This window comes from Rhinopithecus roxellana, chromosome 17, assembly GCF_007565055.1.
Source record: "Rhinopithecus roxellana isolate Shanxi Qingling chromosome 17, ASM756505v1, whole genome shotgun sequence".
Classification (NCBI taxonomy): Eukaryota; Metazoa; Chordata; class Mammalia; order Primates; family Cercopithecidae; genus Rhinopithecus; species Rhinopithecus roxellana.
In genome coordinates, this window is record NC_044565.1 from 38,206,032 (window position 1) to 38,227,350 (window position 21,319).

The 21,319-nt window shown below is 36.0% G+C and overlaps 1 protein-coding gene across 1 annotated transcript in view; it reads left to right on the forward strand.

The window, feature by feature from the left end:
• Positions 1-21,319, forward strand: part of WDPCP (WD repeat containing planar cell polarity effector) — a 473,258-nt gene that overhangs the window by 430,168 nt on the left and 21,771 nt on the right. Inside the window, 2 exon segments of the mRNA XM_030920555.1 lie at positions 11,126-11,205; positions 11,759-11,790. Coding sequence (XP_030776415.1) covers positions 11,126-11,205; positions 11,759-11,790 — 112 coding nt within the window.

Here is a 21,319-nt window from a genome sequence, read left to right on the forward strand (position 1 = left end):
AAGAAATACCTGAGACTGGGTAATTTATAAAGAAAAGAGGTTTAATTGGCTCACTGTTCCTCAGACTGTACAGGAGGCATGATAGTAGCATCTACTCGGTTTCTGGGGAGGCCTCAGGAAACTTACAATCATGGCAAAAGGCAAAGGGGGAGCCAGTACTTCACATGGTCAGAGCAGGAGGAATAGAGGGGTTTGGGAGGAGGTGCCACACACTTGTAAACCACCAGATCTCATGAGAACTTACTTGCTATCACAAGAACAGCACCAAGGGGACAGTGCTAGGCCATTCATGAGAAACCACTCCTAGGATCCAATCGCCTCCCACTAGGTCCCACCTCCAACTCTGGGGATTACAATTTGACATATGTCAAATTTGATTTGGTGAGGACACAGATCTAAACCATGTCAGACAGTGTATAAACAAAATGGATGATCCTAGGACTAAATTAAAAATAATTAGATTAGGTACAGCCCTAAACTAGTTCTTACATTTCAAATAAGTCAACTTCTCTGGTTGCCTCAATTTTCTCATTTGTATTACATTATCCTTTCCAAGGTCTAAAGTTATTTATTGTAGAACAAATAAACCTTGTATTGTAGTAAATATATCTACTTTGATATTTACAGTTAGAAATTAACTACAATATTGGTTGGTTTCCTGCTATTATAATGAACCAGTATTGAATTCATACATAAGAAACTCCAAATGAAATACTATCTTGTTAAAAGTTGTTAAATTTTGGCGTGATTTTATTTGAATCATGTCTAAGCAGTTTTCCTTTAAGTTGGAACAAACCAAAAATACTCATCTATTCAGAATCCTGGTGTGTGCCTATAAACAATATAATGGATGAAAATTTTCAGTGTTTACAAAACAAAGAAATTGTCAACAGAATGCCTGGCAGTAGATTTACCAGAAAAAAAAAAAAAAATTACAGCCTATAATTCATGAAGATTGGCTCAAAACAAACTGTCCCTGCCAACAGTAAATCTGACAATTATTCTGTTGTCTAATTTGGCTCAGCCTAAGTTGACCTTGTTTATTCATCTCAGTCTTTTAATTCTTGTTAACTTGGCATGAGAGGAGAACATATGGCGTATGTCTAGGAAGTCCATTTCTGTATCTTAAACTGAAATAAATGTAGAATATACTAAGCATTTCCAGTGTGTTGAGCTCTTAAGGTAGCTTTAATGTATATTACATAAAACTGTAAGTTCATATTGTGCCCATCAGGTGCTTTATGTTTACTGCCTATAAAACCAGAAACTCACTAGAGATATCCTTTTCTAAGCCTTGGTATATGATTAAATGTGTCTAATTTTAAACATCTTTTCAAAGAAGATAATCTTAAGCTCTTTTAAAACGTAAAAATGAAAGGGTATAATCAATTTGGCAATCTAAAGATGTTTACACGTTTTCAATGACTCTATAGCTATTTTTAAGAAAACTGATAATGTGAGAAAGACAATGGGAGTTGAAGAACAAAAAGATTTCCATTTTCTCTCCAGCTTAATCTGGCCTATTTTCTTAGTTTCTTTTTCTGATCCACTAAAGCTTATTGAGAAGGAGAAGTTATATTTTATTGTGGCTTTAATATGTCTCAAGAAAAGCTGGAAGGAAATGAGCTGCTTTATAGATGTACAGCTCTTTTATGGAACTGCAGTTAGTTCTCCAGCACCAGAACTAGACAAATGGAAACCTTAGAAAATCTAAAGCACCAAATTTTATGTATTTTAAGAAGTGTTTTCACTTGGAATGTTTCATTTTATTTTTAGTAACTAAGTCAAATGAGGTATAATTTCATGTATAAAGCCTTATCTATATTACATGTTTTGAAATCCTTAACCTTTTTTAGTGGACTTCATGTGACATTTACTATTTGCATAGTACTTTTATCCCACAAAGCTCAGAGCATTCAAACTTCATAAGTTGCATTCAAAGATATAATTTTTTAGCTATAGGGGTTCGTATTTACCCAAATATTCATTATCTGAGACCCTGTAGTTACGAGTTTACATAGAACAATAGTCCTTATAACATGAAATATTTAATAATAAGTTAACTACTTGTAAACTCAGTCCTCTCCCCATTCAAATATCCCTCCCCAGTGAAGACTAGCATTTATCTCCACCTATGAAATATCAGTTTATCAGTATTTTCACTGACTGTCAGCTCTTTAAATACCCAACACAGCAATACAAACATATTTTAAAACTACTAAAATTCTTGCAAAAACAATATTTCATGAAGTCAATGAAAGAGATGTTAAAATTCATGAAGTCAATGAAAGAGATGTTAAATGTTCAGATCTCGTGTAAAACTCTTGGTAAATCAGGAAAAGGCACTGAGACCAATTAACTTAAAAAGAGAAATTCAACAATAATAATAAAACTGCAGATGAATTTATCAAAGTATTAATAGAATCCCTCAGAAAAATTAAGTCCTCAAATACTTTTTGAAAAAAAATGGCCCTCTTTCTGAACTTGTATGCTGTGCAAGTTGAATATGAAGTCAAACATGCCATATCATACTGTAAGACAATTTGGTCTGAAAAAGTAGAACCATTCCCCACTCTCCAGATCAAACTGACTCTTTGTTCCATCTAAGAATTTATGCACAGATGGCTGGGCACAGCAGCTCACGCCTATAATCCCAGCATTTTGGGAGGCTGAGGCAGGCAGATCACTTGAGGTCAGGAGTTCAAGACTAGCCTGGCCAACATGGTGAAACCCCATCTCTACTAAAAATAAAAATACAAAAATTAGCTGAGTGTGGTGGCACACGCCTGTAGTCCCAGCTACTCAGGAGGCTGAGGCAGGAGAACCGCTTGAACACAGGAGGTGGAGGTTGCAGTGAATCAAGATCATGCCATTGCACTCCAGCCTGGACAACAGTGCAAGACTCCATGTCCAAAAAAAAGAAAAAAAATGAATTTATGAACAGTTGAAATTGTAACAAAATATTTTATTAATACAAGATAAAATAAGCTTATCTATATATTTTTACCTGTTATTTTTAGTCAAATTACATTGTCACCATTTACTATGGTTTTCAACCCCATTTTAAATTGATTCACTTTAAGGGACTTTTTTTTATTTTACTTTCTGAAAGCAGTTATCCTCAGATATGGACCTCCTGCAGCTTTGTTAGCGAATAATGAAATATTGAAATATGTGTTTCAAAATCATGAAATACTGCTATTGCAGAACAGCCAGAAATGTCTGTCTGCTTTTACTATTTTTCACTATTTCTTTGAGTCTATTTATTATCTCTGTGCCATATTCTTTGAATCTAGGTTCATATACCTTTCTCTGTCAAGGAGAAGTTACAAAAAGGTTAAGAAATTAAAACTTTCAGAGAGGGAATTATGGAAAGTGAAAAGCAACATAAGGAATATGGTGTCATGTATATATACATGCAAAAATTATAAGTAAATAATAGATGTTTTTGTCTTGCTGTTTCATGCACAACTGAAAATAGAGCTAGACAAGGGTACTGAACTGCCTTCTGCAGATATGATAGAGCCCCAGAAAATTCCTTAAGTATGCCCTGACACACTTTCACACCATCATGTAATACTTTCCTTACAGACCATATCTATTAACTATGGTTCAACGTACATCAAGCTTTGTATGCTTCCTCCCAGAGATACACTGCATATCTGGAACAAGGAAGAAGAGAACATGTCATCTGCAAATCCCCTATATTTATACATTTTTATTATTTGGTTTTCTTACTTATGGTTCTATAAGCAAATTTGGGGAAATTATTGCTTTGTGTCCCAAGTAATATATAGTAGATGGTGCTGTGGGCTTCTTATTACATCACAACATGAGGTATATAATGTCTTTTAGGGAAACAAAGACTGATTAATGGAATTCTCCATTATAAACTTCCCCACCAACCTTTCACCTGATGTTTTTGAAATCACTGATAAACATTGCCTAGATTATTTTATTAGGGGTTGTGAAATGATGATTTTCTAATTTTGTAACTCCTTCTGCATTTGTAAGTTTGAGTACTTCTATACATAATAAAAGTTTCCTTATCAACGATTCAATTACCTCGAAAGGCAGAGTAAATGCTTGATAACCTCCCTAGATTTATCAGTTTTTAGGATAATAAATTAACCCAGTAACCCCCAGTAGTGGCCACTATTTTGGGTAGTAGGGGAGGGGAAGTTCATATGGATTTTTAAATATCATTTGATGTGTTTTAATCAATTGTGGTTAATATTCTTTTTGATGGTCAAATTTGTAAATCAGCATCAATCTTTCAGAAACTAATTTTAGCAACATATAACAAAAGCCTAAAAATGCTATAACTTTAAATTTCATTTTTGTAATACAAACAAAAATGTTAATCGCATTGTTATTATATGAGTGAATGACCTAAAAATATATATGGCGAATTAATGACTAAATTACAGTATATCTAAATAACAGATACTATATACTCACTTAAAATCATGATTATCAGGTTCTGGTTCCAGGTAAGATGGAGTAAGCACATTCCTCCTGTCTCACCCATTGAATGCAGCTAAAAATCCTAGGTAGAATATATTGGAGCAGCTATTTGGGGACTCTGAAAAGTAAATAATACAGAAGAAATGAGGAAGAAGAAAAGAATTTGAGGTGCCTCTGAACCTGTGGCGAGTTTACTAGTGTCTTTTCCTTTAGTTCACCACCAGTTGGGCCTAGAGTCAAGTGCAACCATGGAGGTACATGAAAGCATAAGGTAACGAAAGATGCAGCTTCCTGGATCCAGAAAGCACCAAAGGAGATTGCAGACATGAAAGCTTGTGAAAACAACCCCATTAAATTGTTTGTAAACTCCGGGGCTTACCCCAAGGTGTGCATGTGTGGATCTGATTCTAACCAGTATATAAAATACTTTGAGATCTAAACTGATAGATAAACTATCACCCAGGTTATATGTTTGCTGCTGGATGGTACACACACTGAGAGCACTGCAAATATCACCAAATAGCACAACAAACAGCCCTGCAAAGAGGCTTTGAAAAGTAAACTGACATACCATAGCTCACAAAGGAACACTGTAACTTGAAGCTAAACATAATAAGTGCTTGCTAAAACAAAAATAACATTGATCACAGAATTTTAACAAGACCAAGTCTTAAAATATTCAAAATGTCCAGGATACCAAAAATTACTTGATATATAAAGCGGCAAGAAAATCTCAACTCACATGAGAAAAGACTATCAAAAGACAATAACGCTGAGATGACAAATGTTGGAATTATCTGACAAACTTTAAGGAGCTCCAACAATCATTAAAATTACTGAAACCAGCCAGGCATGGTGGCATGCACCTGTAGTCCCAGCTACTTGGGAGACTGAGGCAGGAAGATCACTTCAGCCCAGGAGTTGGAGGGTAGCCTAGGCAACTAGTGAGACCTCATCTCTTAAAAAAAAAACAACCAACAACAACAACAACAACAACAAAAAACAAGTATCGAAAAGAAATAGAAGGTACAAAGAAGAAACAAAGAATTCAAAAGTAAATTAACCAAAAAAAAAAAAAAAGTTTTGAGACAGGGTCTCATTCTCTCTCACAAGCTAGATTGCAATGGAGCAATCACAGCTCACTGCAGTCTTAACCTCCTGGGCTCAAGCGACTCTCCCGCCTCAGCCACCCAAGGAGCTGGGACTACAGGTGAATGCCACCATGCCCTGCTAATTTTTGCTTTTTTTTTTTTTTTTTTGTAGAGATGAGGTTTTACCATGTTTGGTCTCGAACTCCTGAACTCAAATGATCCAACCACCTCAGCCTGCCAGAGTGCTGGGATTACAGGCATGAGCCACCATGCCTGGCCCCCACAAAATTTTTTAACTCATTGATAGGTTTGATAGTAGCAGAATAGAGGTAACACAGGAAAGTCAATGAACCTTAAGACAGATCAATCAAAAGTATCCACTGAATGACAAAGAAAACATATTTTTTTTAAAAAAAAAATGAACCGAGGGACCTGTGAGGCAATGCCAAAAGGTCTAACATTCATGACATCAGAGCCCTAGAAGGAGAGGATAAAGAACGCAATGCTGAAAAAATATATATACAAAGAATACCTGAAAACTTCAAATTTGGTGAAGGAAAACTAAGCAAATATGTTTCCAGTAGATTTGTTATTAAAGAATTACTAAAGGAAGTTCTTGAGACATAAGGTAAATGGTACCAGAGGGAAACTTGGGACACTAGGAAAGAAGGAAAAGATGATAAAAGTCAATTTATCAAGAAAGCATAACAATTCTAAATGTGTTTGCATCTGACAAGAGAATGACATAATATATAAGAAAAAATGATAGAGATCACAAAGGGAACAGACAAATCTACATTTGCATTTGTAGACTGCATCAGTCCTTTCTCAACAACTGATAGAACTAGTGACAGAAAATCATTCCACCCAACAACAGTAGAACACACATCCTTTTGCAGTGTATGTGAACATTTACCAAGACGAACCATATCCTGGGTCATAAAACAAACCTAAAAGAATACACAAAGTATGTCCTCTGACCATAATGGGAATAGATTAGAAATAAATAACAGAAATAGAGAAAATTCTCCAAACACTTAGAAATTAACACACTTCTAAATAATAGGTCAAAGAGGTGGTCTTAATGAAATCAGAAACGATTATAAACTGGAAAAAAAAATCACAGCTTAAAATAAGAATTTTATTCAATTAAATGCTTATATTAGAAAAGAAGAAATGCCTCAGTCAACAATCTAAACTTCCATCTAAAGGGACTAGAGGAAGAAAAGCAAAGTAAACTCAACGGAAGCAGAAGAAAGGAAATAATAAAGAGCATATATTATTGAAGTTGAAAACAGAAAAATTAATGAAGTCAAAAGCCTGTTTGAAAAGATCAACAACATTGATAAAACTCTAGTCAGACAAAGAGAAAAAGAAGACATAGATTATTGATATCAGGAATGAAAGAGGGTATATTATCTTAAACTTTACCGACATTAAGTAGATAAAAAATAATGTCATGAACTACTGTATGCAAATAAGCTTAACAACATAGTTTGAATGGAATAATTCCTTGAAAGCCACAAACTGCCAAACTGGCAGAAAATGAAAGAGATCATTTGAATCCTATGGCTATTAAAGGAATTAAATTTGTAGTTTAAAACAAAACAAAAAACTGTAAAAGGTATCTCCAGGTCCCTATGGTTTCACTGGTGAATTCGTTGAGAGAAAAATATACTATCAATTGTGCACATTTCTTTCAGAAAATATAAGATGATGACTCAACACACCCCAGCTCATTTTGAGGCTACTACCCAAAGACAGTACAAAAAAAGATATCAAGCAGTCCCATGGAATTTTTTAAAAAAGAAAAAAAAAAAGACAGTACAAAAAAACTATAGACTACTGTCTCTCATAAATATAGAAGTAAAAATCCTCAACAAGAATTAAGAATTTAGCAATATATAAAAATAATAATATACCAGAATTAAGTGGGATTTATCTTGGGAATGCACAGCTTATTCAATATTCAAAAATTAATGGAATCCACAATTTCAAAAAGTATAAATCAGAAAAATCAACTGATCAAATCAACTGGTATAAAAAGCATGTCTGACAAAATTCCATACCCATTCATGATTAAAAAAAAAAAAAAAAAAAAAACAAAACTAGGAGTAGAAGGGGGCTTCCTCAAACTATAGAGAGTTTCTACCAAGAAGGAAAAAAAGAATACTATAGCTGTTATCCTACTTGATAGAGAAAGACTGAATGTTTTCCTTGTAAGATTGGAAACATGGTAAAAATGTCCACTTTTACCACTCTTATGCAACACTGCACTAAACAAGAAATGAAACCATCCCTTTTTGCAGACAAAAAGGTTCCTACAACTAGTAAGTGCATTTAGCAAGGTCACAAGATATATGGTCAACACATAAAAATCAATTGTATTTCTTTTTCTTTTTATTTTTTTTTGAGACAGAATCTCACTCTGTCACCCAGCTAGAGCGCAATGGCACGACCTTGGCTCACTGCAACCTCCACCTCCCTGGTTCAAGCAATTCCCCTGCCTCAGCCTCCCTAGTAGGTGGGATTACAGGTGCATGCCACCACACCCGTCTAATTTTTTTGTATTTTTAATAGAGATGGGGTTTTACCATGTTGGCCAGACTGGTCTCGAACTCCTGACCTCAGGCAATCTGCCTGCCTCAGCCGCCCAAAGTGCTGGGATTACAGGCATGAGACACCGCCCCGGCCCAATTGTATTTCTATATACTAGTAATGTACAATTGAAAACCAAAAAAGCTTTTTAAATTACAGTAGCTCCAAAATAAATGAAATATTATAAATCTAAGAAAACATTCCATCTGTATGCTAAAAACTTAAGAAGATTAAAATAAATGGGCCGGGCATGGTGGCTCATGCCTGTAATCCCAGCACTTGGGGAGGCCAAGGCGGGCGGATCACCTGAGGTCAGAAGTTTGAGACCAGCCTGGGCAACATGATGAAACCCTGTCTCTATTAAAAATACAAAATAAAAAAAATTAGCCAGGTGCAGTGGCACGTGCCTGTAGTCCCAGCTACTCAAGAGGCTGAGGCAGGAGAATCCCTGGAATCCGGGGGGCAGAGGTTGCAGTGAGGCAAGATTCTGCCACTGCACTCCAGCCTGAGCGACAGAGTGAGACTCTGTCAAATAAATAAATAAATAAATGGAGAGACGTGTTTATGGTTTGAAGACTCAATATAGTAAAGATGTCAGCTGTCTCCTGACTGATCTGAAGATTTCTGATTAATCTAAAGATTTGATAAAATTCTGATCAAAATCCCAGAAGAATTTTTTAAAGATATCAACAAGCTGATTCTAAAATTTATACAAAGAGACAAAGAAGCTAGAATAACAAAAAACATTTTGAAAAAGGGAAATAATGTTGGAAGAATCAAACATGATCTTAGGACTTCTGCTAAAGCAGGAGCTGACAAACATTTTCTATAAAGGGTCATTTAGTAAAGATTTTTGATTTTGCAGGTCACATAGTGTGTCACAACTACTTAACTCTGTCATCATAGCAAGGAAGCAGCCATAGATAATATAAAAAGAATGTATTCCAATAAAACTTTATTTAATAAAATATGTATGAACTGGATTTGGCCTAGGGACTGTGGTTTGCCATCCCCAAAGCTATAACTAATCAAGAAATTATGGTATTAGTAAAAGGACAGACACACAGATTAATGAAACAGAACATATAACCCAGAAATAGACCCATATAAATATGCCCAGCTGATTTTTGACAAAAGTACAAAGGTAATTCAATGGAGAAAGGATAGTTTTTCAACAAATGGTGTTGGCACAATGGACATCTATGAACACACAGACACACAAAGAATCTCAAACTAAACCTCATACATTACTCTCAAAAATTAACTAAAAATAAATCATAGATCTAAATATAAAATGTAAAACTTTTATCAAACTTTTAGAAGAAAGCATAGGAGGAAATATTTGTGACCTGGATTAACAAAGAATTCTCCAACTAGACACCAAAAGCATGATCCATTTTTTAAAAATTGGTGACTTCATCAACTGTTGTTCCTCAGAAGGCACTATTAGGACCCTGAAAAGACAAGCTGTATGATGGGAGCAAATATTTGCAAGTCACATATCCAGCAAAGGTGTTGTATCCAGAATATATAAAGAACTCTCAAAGCTCAACAGTAAGAAAACAAATAGCCCAATTACAGTGGTCAAAAGACTTGGATGAACATTTCAATAAGGAAATACATGAATAGCAAACAAATAAATTTAATATCATTAGCTATTTGGGAAACTGAAATTAAAACTATGATGAGATACCTCTGTATACTTATTAGAATCTCAATAATTTTTTAAAATACTGACAATTTCAAGTGCTGGTGAGGATGATGCAAAGTAACTGAACTCTCATTCATTGTTGCATGAGATGTAATATAAAATGGTACAACTCTTCTGGGAAACAGTTTTGCAGTTTCTTATAAAGTTAAACATGTATTTACCATATGATTCAACAATCCCATTAAGTATTTACACTAGAAAACTAAAATCAGGTTCACGCAACAATCTGTACATGAATGCTTGTAGCAGTTTTATTCATAATTTTCAAAAATTGAGAAAAACGCCCTTCAACAGGTGAATAAACTGGTACACGCATCTGTAATGGAATACGGCTCAGCAATAAAAAGCAGTGAACCACTGATACATATTTAACAACTTGGATGAATATCAGGGCATTATACTGAATGACAGAAGCCAGTCACAAAAGTTTATATGGTATAATTCCAATTATATGACATTCGTAAAGTCAAAACTATAGTTATGAAGAACATTTCTGTCGTTGCCAGGATGTATAGGTTGAGGGGGGTGTGACTATAAAGTATATAAGGGAGGTTTTTTTGGCATGATGAAACTGTTCTATATTGTTTGTAATGGTAATAAGAATGTAAACATCCGTTAACATTCACAAGACTCTATACCTTAAGAAAGTCAATTGTAACATATAAACAGTAAAAAATTTAAAACAAAAAATATATAAGTGAAAGATGATGACATGAAATTTCACAAAACCACATTATCTCAGTTTTATTTTTTAAAAGATACATAATAATAAGTAGTGGAGCTAAATATCCAGAGAACAGTTCTGGATATTTATATTATTCTTTTTCTATGTTTTGGCGGGGGAGTTTCTACATCAAAAGTGAATTACTTTTACAAGTTTATAAAACTTTATCATTCATTTTAATTTTCTAATAACCATGAGTTCAGAGCATCACATTTGGTTTCCATGATTGTTTCTCTTAAAACTTCATATGTAAAATACATTATTTGTATGTTAAAGTTTAATTTAACTGCTCTTTGAAATGTCCTGTAAAATATTTAATGGTGGAAAAATTAAAAGTGGCTTTCTATGTTTTTAAATATAATGGTATTTAAATGATTACTATATTGTTGAAAGTTTCCAAAGAAATTTTTTAATTACATTTTTTAACCCAGAAATTTTACAATATTTTAATACTTTAAAATCTATAACTTATACTTAATCTTAAAATTTTCTTTTTTAATTCTTTTCCCAATTAAAAACACCCATATACTGCAGACAAATAATTGACGGAAGGAGTGAACTTGAAAAAGACATCTGTTCTGGATTTTTGATGACTAATACCTGTAATGCAGAAGGTAATGGTATTCAAGACACCCAAGTATTCAAAGTATAACAGAAAAACTATGTTATAGCTTGTAAGAACTTTCAGTAAATTAATAAAAGTAAGAAAACTCTGAGCATTTCTAGTCGGTATAAGACTGCTTGTGACTGATATAAAATACCAAGTTGCCTGATTATTACAAAGGTGAAATTTCAATGATCATACAAATAAATATATATAAATTTGGAGATCTTGTTAAAAAGTTGATTCTGATTCAGTAGATCTGGGCTGGAGCCTATGGCTCTGCATTTCTAATAAGCTCTCAAGTTATATGCTGCTAGTATATACTATAGTATATACTATACATAGTAAATACTGTAACCCAAGGTAGCCATACACATATGTATGAAAATGATTGGTACTTTCATACTATGTTAAGGTTTGCTTTTTTATTTCTCTAGAGTTTTCAGCATTTTAACTTATTTGTTATTGTTTTAAGCATTTCTGTTTTTAATGTTGTAAAAAATTTTTCTTAAGGTCCTTTATTAGATTTTTAATATAATTAATGTTTTAATCTTTTACTTTAGACAGAGAACTGAGAGAAGACTGCAGAGAACAGGTAAAACACTTTCCCCTTTTATTACTAGACATTTAAATTCTAAGAGAAAAGCATAATGTATATGATCATTTTGAACTCAAGAAATGCTATCTATTGGTCTACATTAACTGGACTACATTAACTGCATTAACTGGTCTATATTAACTACACTAACAGCTTCTAAAAAACTATTCAGCTTTTCAGTATTCCCAAGTTGTAATTATTATTTAAAAGCTATTTTAAAATAAAATTGTGCATAACAGAATATGTACAAATGAAATTACACATCTTCAAGTTGACTCAGAATAATTCAGTAGGGAAAAAGTAGAAGGGATATAGGTGAATTAAGAGTAACCAGGAGTTGGCCTTGAGGTCAGGAGTTTGAGACTAGCCTGGCCAACATGGCAAAACCCCGTCTCTACTAAAAATACAAAAATTAGCCAGGTGTCACGGCTGCACATGTAATCTCAGCTGCTTGGGAGGCTGAGGCATGAGAATTACTTGAACCTGGGAGGCAGAAATTGCAGTGAGCCAAGATCATGCCACTGCACTCCAGCCTGGGTGACAGAGCAAGACTCTGTGTCACAGAAAAAAAAAAAAGAATAGCCAGGAGTTGATAACTGATGAAACTGGGTAGCGGGTAATATAGCAGCTTGCAAATGTCATTCTCTCTGTTATATGTTTGAAATTATCCAAAGTAAAAAATTTAAAAATAAAAGGTGTATAATAATGATTAAATTATTCAAAACATTTTATTACTTACATATAGTTTTTATAAATAATGCATGTAAAATAGCACATCTAACAAGTAGCTCTGAGCCCCTCTCCATGTCTGTCCCTGATATCACATCTCAGTTCATTTTGAGAGGAAATCACAATTCCCTGTTATACCAATTTCAGTAAGGCTAGGATTTATTGTGAAACTTGAGTCTGAATGATAGTCCCACAATTTCTAGCATTATTACTTTGGGCAAGTCATTTCATCTCTCTAAGCCTCAACTTCTTCATTCCTAAAATAGAAATAATGCCACACACTCCACGGGATTTTTATGAATCCCGTGATTCATAAAATGTGAACACAAATGTGGTAGGACTTTGCTAATTATATGGAACTATATAGTATGATAGTATTGATCAATATATAGTAATGATCAATATCATTGCTTCAATATACTTCTTTCTGGACATACCTGCATTAAAAATAAAAATAATAATCTTTATTTGCTTGGAGGGAACTACGCCATATTACGGTTGAATATACATGCCTAAAAATTTGTTTAATTCGCTACAGCTTCAAGAAACTTTACCATAAATTGTATATATTTTAAATAGCTTATTTTTTTAGAATACTTGTTTTAAAACAACAACAACAACATCCTGGCCAGATGAATATACATGCCTAAAAATTTGTTTAATTAGCTAAAGCTTCAAGAAACTTTACCATAAATTGTATATATTTTAAATAGCTTATTCTTTTAGAATACTTGTTTTAAAACAACAACAACAACATCCTGGCCAGGTGCAGTGGCTCACACCCAAGTACTTCGCAAAGCTAAGGAAGGTGGATTGCGTAAGCCCAGGAGTTCGAGACCAGCCTGGGCAACATGGCAAAACCCCATATCTACTAAAAATACAAAAAGTAGCCGGGCACAGTAGTGTGTACCTGTAGTCACAGCTACTCAGGAGGCTAAGGTGGGAAGATCACTTGAGTCCAGAAGCTGGAGATTGTAGTGAGCTGAGATCACACCACTGCACTCCACCCTGAGCAACAACTGAGTGAGACCCTGTCTTGAAATAAGCAAACAAACAAGCAAACAGCATCCTGTCACAACTTTACAGGCATATCCACTTGGATAAACAAGTGTACATGAAATCCAATCAAGAAACTGACTTCCCAAGGATCTTTCTGGAAGGGTTTTTACAGAGAACAAGGGAAATATCAGTTTGTGTACTAAAGTACAGGATGGTTTTTGTAATGTAATCTGTCAGAAGACTTTGAGGTCAGTTGCTAATATAGCTTAAATTCAGATTAGCACTAACTCATACACACTTTATGTTCAGGGCTCTAGTTTCTTATTTAGAAATTGCTATTATGTACAGATAAGATATAGATTATAACAGGCTGTCATTATTGGTTGCAAAGGTCTTCTCGTGAAATTTCCACATGCTACATTTTAAAGTAGGGTTTGTGCATATGTGTGTCTTTGCATAATTTTCTATTGCTATAATAAATATTTTTCAACATATTATCTCAATCAACTTTTTTTCTCAACCAATTGAATATATTCAACAAAAATAATAACAAAACATTATTGTTAGTATTTATCAAGTACTTATTATTTGTCTGGTTCTGGACTCAGTACCTTATGTTTTATTTCAGTTAATTCTCACAACAAACTTATGAGACAGATACTACTATTAGCCTCATATAAACAATGATACTGAGACACAGAGATTAAGTAATTCCCCATTGTCTCCCAGCTTGTAAAGTGCAGAGCTGGAATTCATACCCAAAGAGTCTGGCCCTTAGACCAGGGTTTCTGAACCTTGGTGCTGTTGACATTTTGGGCTAAATAATTATTTGCTCTTGGGCTGTCCTGTGCATTGTAGGATGTTTAGCAGCAATCCCTGGCCTCTGTCTACTGAATGCCAGTAGTTTCCCCACCCCAGTCACGACAACCAAATAACTCTCCAGACATTGCCAAATGTCTCCTTGGAGGAGGAAGACAGTAAAAAGTTATCCCTGGTTAAGAACCACAACCCTAGAGAAACCCCTACATGACATCACCTCTCTGAAAGCCACATATACAGAAATATGGAAAGCCAGAAAACAAAATAAAAATCACCTTCATCCCACCATTGAGAGAAAAATCATTAACATTAGCAGTACCTTTGAAGTCCCCGGGGTGCCCCTCCTCAATTACATTTCTTCTTCCATCTACTCTCAGTCTTAAATTTTGTCTTAACCATTCCTTTGCTTGTCTTTATGGTTTTCCCATATGAGGCAAGTTCCATAAATAAAATCTTTTTTTTTTTTTTAAGAGAGTCTCACTCTGTCACCCAGGCTGGAGTGCAGTGGCATGAACACAGCTCACTGTAACCTCAAACTCCTGTGCATAAGCAATCATCCTACCTCAGCCCCCTGAGTAGCTAGAACCATGGGTGCATGCCACCATACCTAGTTAATTTTGGGCTTTTTGTAGAGACAGCGTCTTGCTATATTGTTGGTCTCAAACTCATTTAACAACTTGTTTAGTTTTACTTCTTTCTGAACTTTATAGAAGTGGAAACATAGTGCATTCTTCCTGTTACTTACTTTTTTCACTAAATATTATTTTTGAATATAGCCATGCTGACATGTATAGATGTAAGTATATTCATTTTCACTGCCTATAGTATTTCACCAACTGAATACAACTTACTCATCCACTACTCAGTTTATTCATTCTTCTGGGAATGGACATTTATGTTGATTCTAGCTTTCTCTATTATGAACAGGGCAACTATAAACATTCTTCTACATATTCCTAGGGTATGTACTTAGGAGTGAAATTTCTGGTCACAGGCAATACACAGCTTTAATTTTAATAAATAATTCAAATATTTCCCACAGTAGTTTTGCCAATTTATATTTCCACTAAACAAGTATAAGAGTTTCCATTTCTCCACATCTTGCTAATACTTAAACACTCAGGTTTTTAAATGTTTATCATCCCTAGTAGCTGTGTATTGGTTTCTTATTGAGGTTTTAATTTCTATTTGCCTGATTAATAATGAGGTTGAACATCTTTTCATATGTTTCTTGTGATCTTGTTTCTTCTTCCTTGAAATGCCTATTCCTATGTTTTACTCATTTTTCCACTGAGTTCTTTGCCTTTTTCTCACTGATTTGCAGTAGTCTTTATATATTTTAGAAACTAATCCTTTGTCAGTATTACAAATAACTCCTCCTAGGTTGTTGCTTATCTCTTTCCTGTCTTTGTGGCTGATGAAAAAAATTTCTGACTATATTAAAGACAAGAATGCACCATTATACCTTTATGATATGCTTTTATATCTTGTTTAAGATGTCCTTCTTTATTTCCAATCTCATACAGATAATCTCCTTTTATTAAAGTTTTTACCTTTCACATTTGTCTTTAATCCATTGGGGTTTGGTGTATGTGTGTGTGTGTGTGTGTGTGTGTGTGTGTGTGTTGTGTATGTGTTGGCTCCTGTGTCCTTTTAACCCTATTAGTCTTTGGCAGCAGCTTAACTTTTATGGCATGAGATGTCCCAGACTCATCTTGTAAATTCCCTGTCTTAAACCTAGAATCTACTATTTCTCCATTTCTTTCGTTTTCTCTGGATTCATCTTGGCTTTTAGACTTTTTTAGTGGACAGATAAGAAATAGCTTTTTTTTTTTTTTTCTGTCAGCCAGGACTAGTGGTTCATACCTGTAATCCCAGCACTTTGGGGGGTGGGTGGATCACGTGAGGCCAGAAATTCAAGACCAGCCTGGCCAACATGGTGAAAACCCGTCTCTACTTAAAAAAAAAAAAAAATACAAATATTAGCTGGCGTGGTGGTAAACGCCTGTAATCCCAGCTACTTGGCAGGCTGAGACACAAGAATCATTTGAACACAGGAGGAGGCAGTGGTTGCAGTGAGCCAAGGTCATGCCACCACACTCCAGCCTGGGTGACAGAGTGAGACTCTGTTTCAAAAGAAAAAATTAACAACTTTTTTTTTCTAGATGCAGTGTCTCGCTCCGTCACCCACACTGGAGTGCAGTGGCGTGATCACAGCTTACTGCAGCCTTGACCTCCCAATCTCAAGCCATCCTCCCACCTCAGCCTCCTGAGTTGCTGGGACATTTTTATCAACTCTCAGGAATCAGCAGCAGAAAGACATTAATTGGTATCCCCAGTCCAGGCTTCATCCCAGGCTTCAAACTGATAATACCTACAAGCCATTGTTAAGATAACTGTCCCTTCTATGAAGTTCCATACCATCTTGTACTTTTCCTATCACCATAAATATCACTTTTTATTCTAACTCTGGTTTAATTATCTCCTTCACTAGGCTGTAACTTTTTTTTTTTTTTTTTTGAGACAGAGTCTCACTCTGTCACGCAGACTGCAGTGCAGTGGCACGATCTTGGCTCACTGCAACCTCCGCCTCCGGGTTCAAGCACTTCTCCTGCCTCAGCCTCCCAAGCAGCTGAGATTACAGGCATGTGCCACCACTCCCAGCTAATTTTTGCATTTTTAGTACAGATGAGGTTTCACCACGTTACCCATGTTGGTCTTGAACTACTGAGCTCAACTGATCTGCCCACCTTGGTCCCCCAAAGTGCTCGGATTACAGACATGAGCCACTGCACCCAGCCTATTAGGCTGTAACTTTCTGAAAGGCAGTATCTGCATGCATTTTGCTCAACATCTTACTGTTAGCAACAGACATGGAATTCTATAGTGAATGTTTATAAAATAATATAGGCAAAAATGTATGAATAAAGAAGTCCTTGACTAGATGATATCCAAAACATAAGATATCTTAAACCAAACTCATCATTTTCCCCTAACACTCATGTGTGGTCTTTGTCATTCTTGATTATCTATAACCCACTTACAATTAATTCAACCAATCAAATTCAATTGATTATTGCTCCTACATATTTCTAGAATCTAGCCCTATAACCACTGGAATTTAGGTTAATCAATCATCTTCATTTGGAGTACTGCTTCCTAATTATTATCTTGTCTTTAGTCTATACCCACTACCACTACCACCACCTCCTGAAATCTAGCCTCCACAATGCTACTAAAGTAATCTACCTAAATACCATTCCCCTCCCTAAAACCCCACAGGATAAAGTCCAAGCTCTTTATCATGGACTCTCCATTAACTAACCTGTGCTTTCCAGTTTTATTTCCTGCCACTTTCTACCTCAAAGAATCTAAGTTACTTCATTCTTATATCCCTAATACTTATTATATCACTTTGAACACTACAGGTGTCAATAAATGTTGACTGAACCAAACTAGACCTATGTAGACTTATGTACCTTCTCAGTAACACGTTTTACCAACATTTTATTATGAAAAGTTTTAAATATACAGAAAAGTTCTAAGAATGTACAGTAAACATCCATATGCCCACTATTTGGATTTGACCATTAATGTCTTACAATAATTGTGTTATCACATATCTGTCCATTAACCTGTCCCTTTATCAATCCATCTTATTTTTTTCAACTTTTATTATATTGAAACATCTTATTTTTTATACATTTCAAAGTAAGTTGCAGATATCTATACACTGAGCCTCTTTAGCCACTTTAGCATACATATCATTAACACGTTAAAAACTCTCAGCTGGGAGCAGTGGCTCATGCCTATAATCCCAGCACTTTGGGAGGCTGAGGCGGATGGATCACAAGGTCAGGAGATCAAGGCCATAGTGGCCAACATGGTGAAACCCCATCTCTACTAAAAATACAAAAATTAGCTGGGCATGGTGGTGTGCGCCTATAGTCCCAGTTAATCAGGAGGCGGAGGCAGAGATTGCAGTGAGCTAAGATTGCACGACTGCACTCCAGCCTGGGCAATATAGCAAGACTCTGTCTCAAAAACAAAACAAAACAAAACAGCTCTCAATAAACTAGGGTCCGAAGGAACATACCTCAAAATAATAAGAGCCATATATGACAAACCATAACCAAAATCATACTGAATGGGCAAAAGCTGGAAACATTCCCCTAGAAAACTGACACAAAACAAGGATGCCCTCTCTCACCACTCCTATTCAACAGAGTATTGGAAGTTACAGCCAGAGCAATCAGACAAGAGAAGGAAATCAAGGGCATCCAAATAGGAAGAGAGGAAGTCAAACTATCCCTGTTTGTAGACAATATGGTCCTATATCTAGAGAACCCCATAGTCTCAGCCCAGAAGCTCCTTCAGCTGATAAACAACTTCAGCAAAGGTTCAGGATACAAAATCAACGTACAAAAATCACCAGCATTCCTATACACCAACAATAGCCAAGCCAAGAGCCAAATCAGGAACACAATCCCATTCACAATTGTTACAAAAAGAATAAAATACCTAAGAATGCAGCTAATCCAAGAGGTGAAAGATCTCTACAATGAGAACTACAAAACACTGCTCCAAGAAATCAGAGGTGACACAAATGGAAAAACATTCCATGCTCATGAATAGGAAGAATCAATATTGTTAAAATGGCCATACTACCCAAAGCAATGTATAGATTCAATGCTATTCCTATTCAACTACCATTGAGATTCTTCACAAAACTAGATAAAAACTATTTTAAAATTCAGGCCCTTTTCTTTTGCAGCTGGAAGGCAGGTAGCCCAGGACAAGTTTTCAAGCCCATCATGCCCTCTGCCTGGAAACAGACTCAGGGCTGTTGTTGGGGGTCATGGTGGGAGTGAGACAGACCCTTCAGTTTGCATGGAAGCTGGGTGAGGCCAGTGACTTCCAGCTTTCCCCCACTTCCCTGACAAGCTACATTTCTCTGCAGAGGCAGCCATAATCCTCCTAGGTACCCAACTCCAGTGACCTGGGAATCTCACTCCCATCCCCCACAGCAGCCACAGCAAGACCTGCCCAAAGAGAGTCTGAGCTCAGACGTGCATAGCCCCACCCCAACCTGATGGTCCTTCCCTATCCACCCTGGAGCAGAAGACAAACGGCATATAATCTTGGGAGTGCCGGGGCCCCGCCCACCACCGGTCCCTCTCTATATTACTACAGCTGATGCTTTCTGAAAAGCGCACCTCCTGACAGGAGCCCAACCAGCCCAAAAATAAAGCATTAAACCACCAAAGCCAAGAACCCTCACGGAATCCATTGCACAGCCCTGCCACCTCCACTGAAACAGGCACTGGTATCTACAACTGAGAGACCCATAGATGCTTCATATCACAGGACTCTGCAGACAACCCCCAGTACCAGCTTGGAGCCGGATAAACTTGCTGGGTGGCTAGACCCAGAAGAGAAACAACAATCACTGTAGTATGGCTTACAGGAAGCCACATCCATAGGAAAAGGGGGAGAGCACTACATCAAAGGAGCACCCTGTGGGATAAAAGAACCTAAACAGCACCCTTCAGCCCTAAACCTTCCCTCTGATAGAGCCTACCCAAATGAGAAGGAACCAGAAAACAAACCCTGGTAATATGACAAAACAAGGCTCTTCAACACCTCCAAAAAAATCACACTAGTTCACCAGCAGTGGATCCAAACCAAGAAGAAATCCCTAATTTACCTGAAAAAGAATTTAGGAGGTTATTAAACTAAAGAGGGATGAACCAGAGAAAGGTGAAGCCCAATTTTAACGCAAGGAAATCCAAAAAATGATGCAAGAAGTGAAGGGAGAAATGTTCAAGGAAATAGATAGCTTAAAGAAAAAACAACCAAAAACTCAGGAAACTTTGGACACACTTTTAGAAATGTGAAATGCTGCCCGGGCATGGTGGCTCACATCTCTAATCCCAGTACTTTGGGAGGGTGAGGCAGGCAGATCATAAGGCCAAGATTTTGAGACCAGTCTAGCCAACATAGCGAAACCCCATCTCTAGTAAAAATACAAAAATTACCTGGACAAATTAGCCAAGGAATCACTCGAACCCAGGAGGCGGAAGTTGCATTGAGCCGTGCCACGGGTGACAGGGCGAGACTCTGTCTCAAAATAAAATAAAATAAAATGGGTGAATGCTCTGGAAAGTCTCACTAATAGAATTGAACAAGTAGAAGAAAGAAATTCAGAGCTCAAAAACAAGGTCTCTGAACTAACCCAATCCAACAAGGTCAAAGAAAAAAGAATAAGAAAATATGAACAAAGTCATCAAGAAGTCTGGGATTACGTTAAATGACCAAATTTAAAAATAATCGGTGTTCCTGAGGAAGAAGAGAATTCTAAAAGCTTGGAAAACATATTCAGGGGAATAATCAAGGAAAATTTCCCCAGCCTTGCTAGAGACCTAGACATCCAAATACAAGGAGCACAAAGAACACCTGGAAAATTCATTGCAAAAAGATCTTCGCCTAGGCACATTGTCATCAGGTTATCCAAAGTTAAGACAAAAGAAAGAAGCTTAAGACCTGTAAGACAGAAGCACCAGGTAACCTATAAAGGAAAACCTATCAGATTAACAGCAGATATCTCAGCAGAAACCCTACAAGCTAGAAGAGATTGGCGCCCAATCTTCAGCCTCCTCAAGCAAAACAATTATCAGCCAATAATTTAGTATCCAGCAAAAGTAAGCATCATATATGAAGCAAAGATAGTCATTTTCAGACAAACAAATGCTGAGAGAATTTGCCATTACCAAGCTACCACTCTAAGAACTGCTAGAAGGAGCTCTAAATCTTGAAACAAATTCTGGAAACACATCAGAACAGAACCTCTTTAAAGCATAAATCACACAGGACCTATAAAACAAAACTACATGCTAAAAAGCAAAAACAACAAAAAAACCAAAGTACAAGGCAACAGAAAGCACAATGAATGCAACAGCACCTCGCATTTCGATACTAA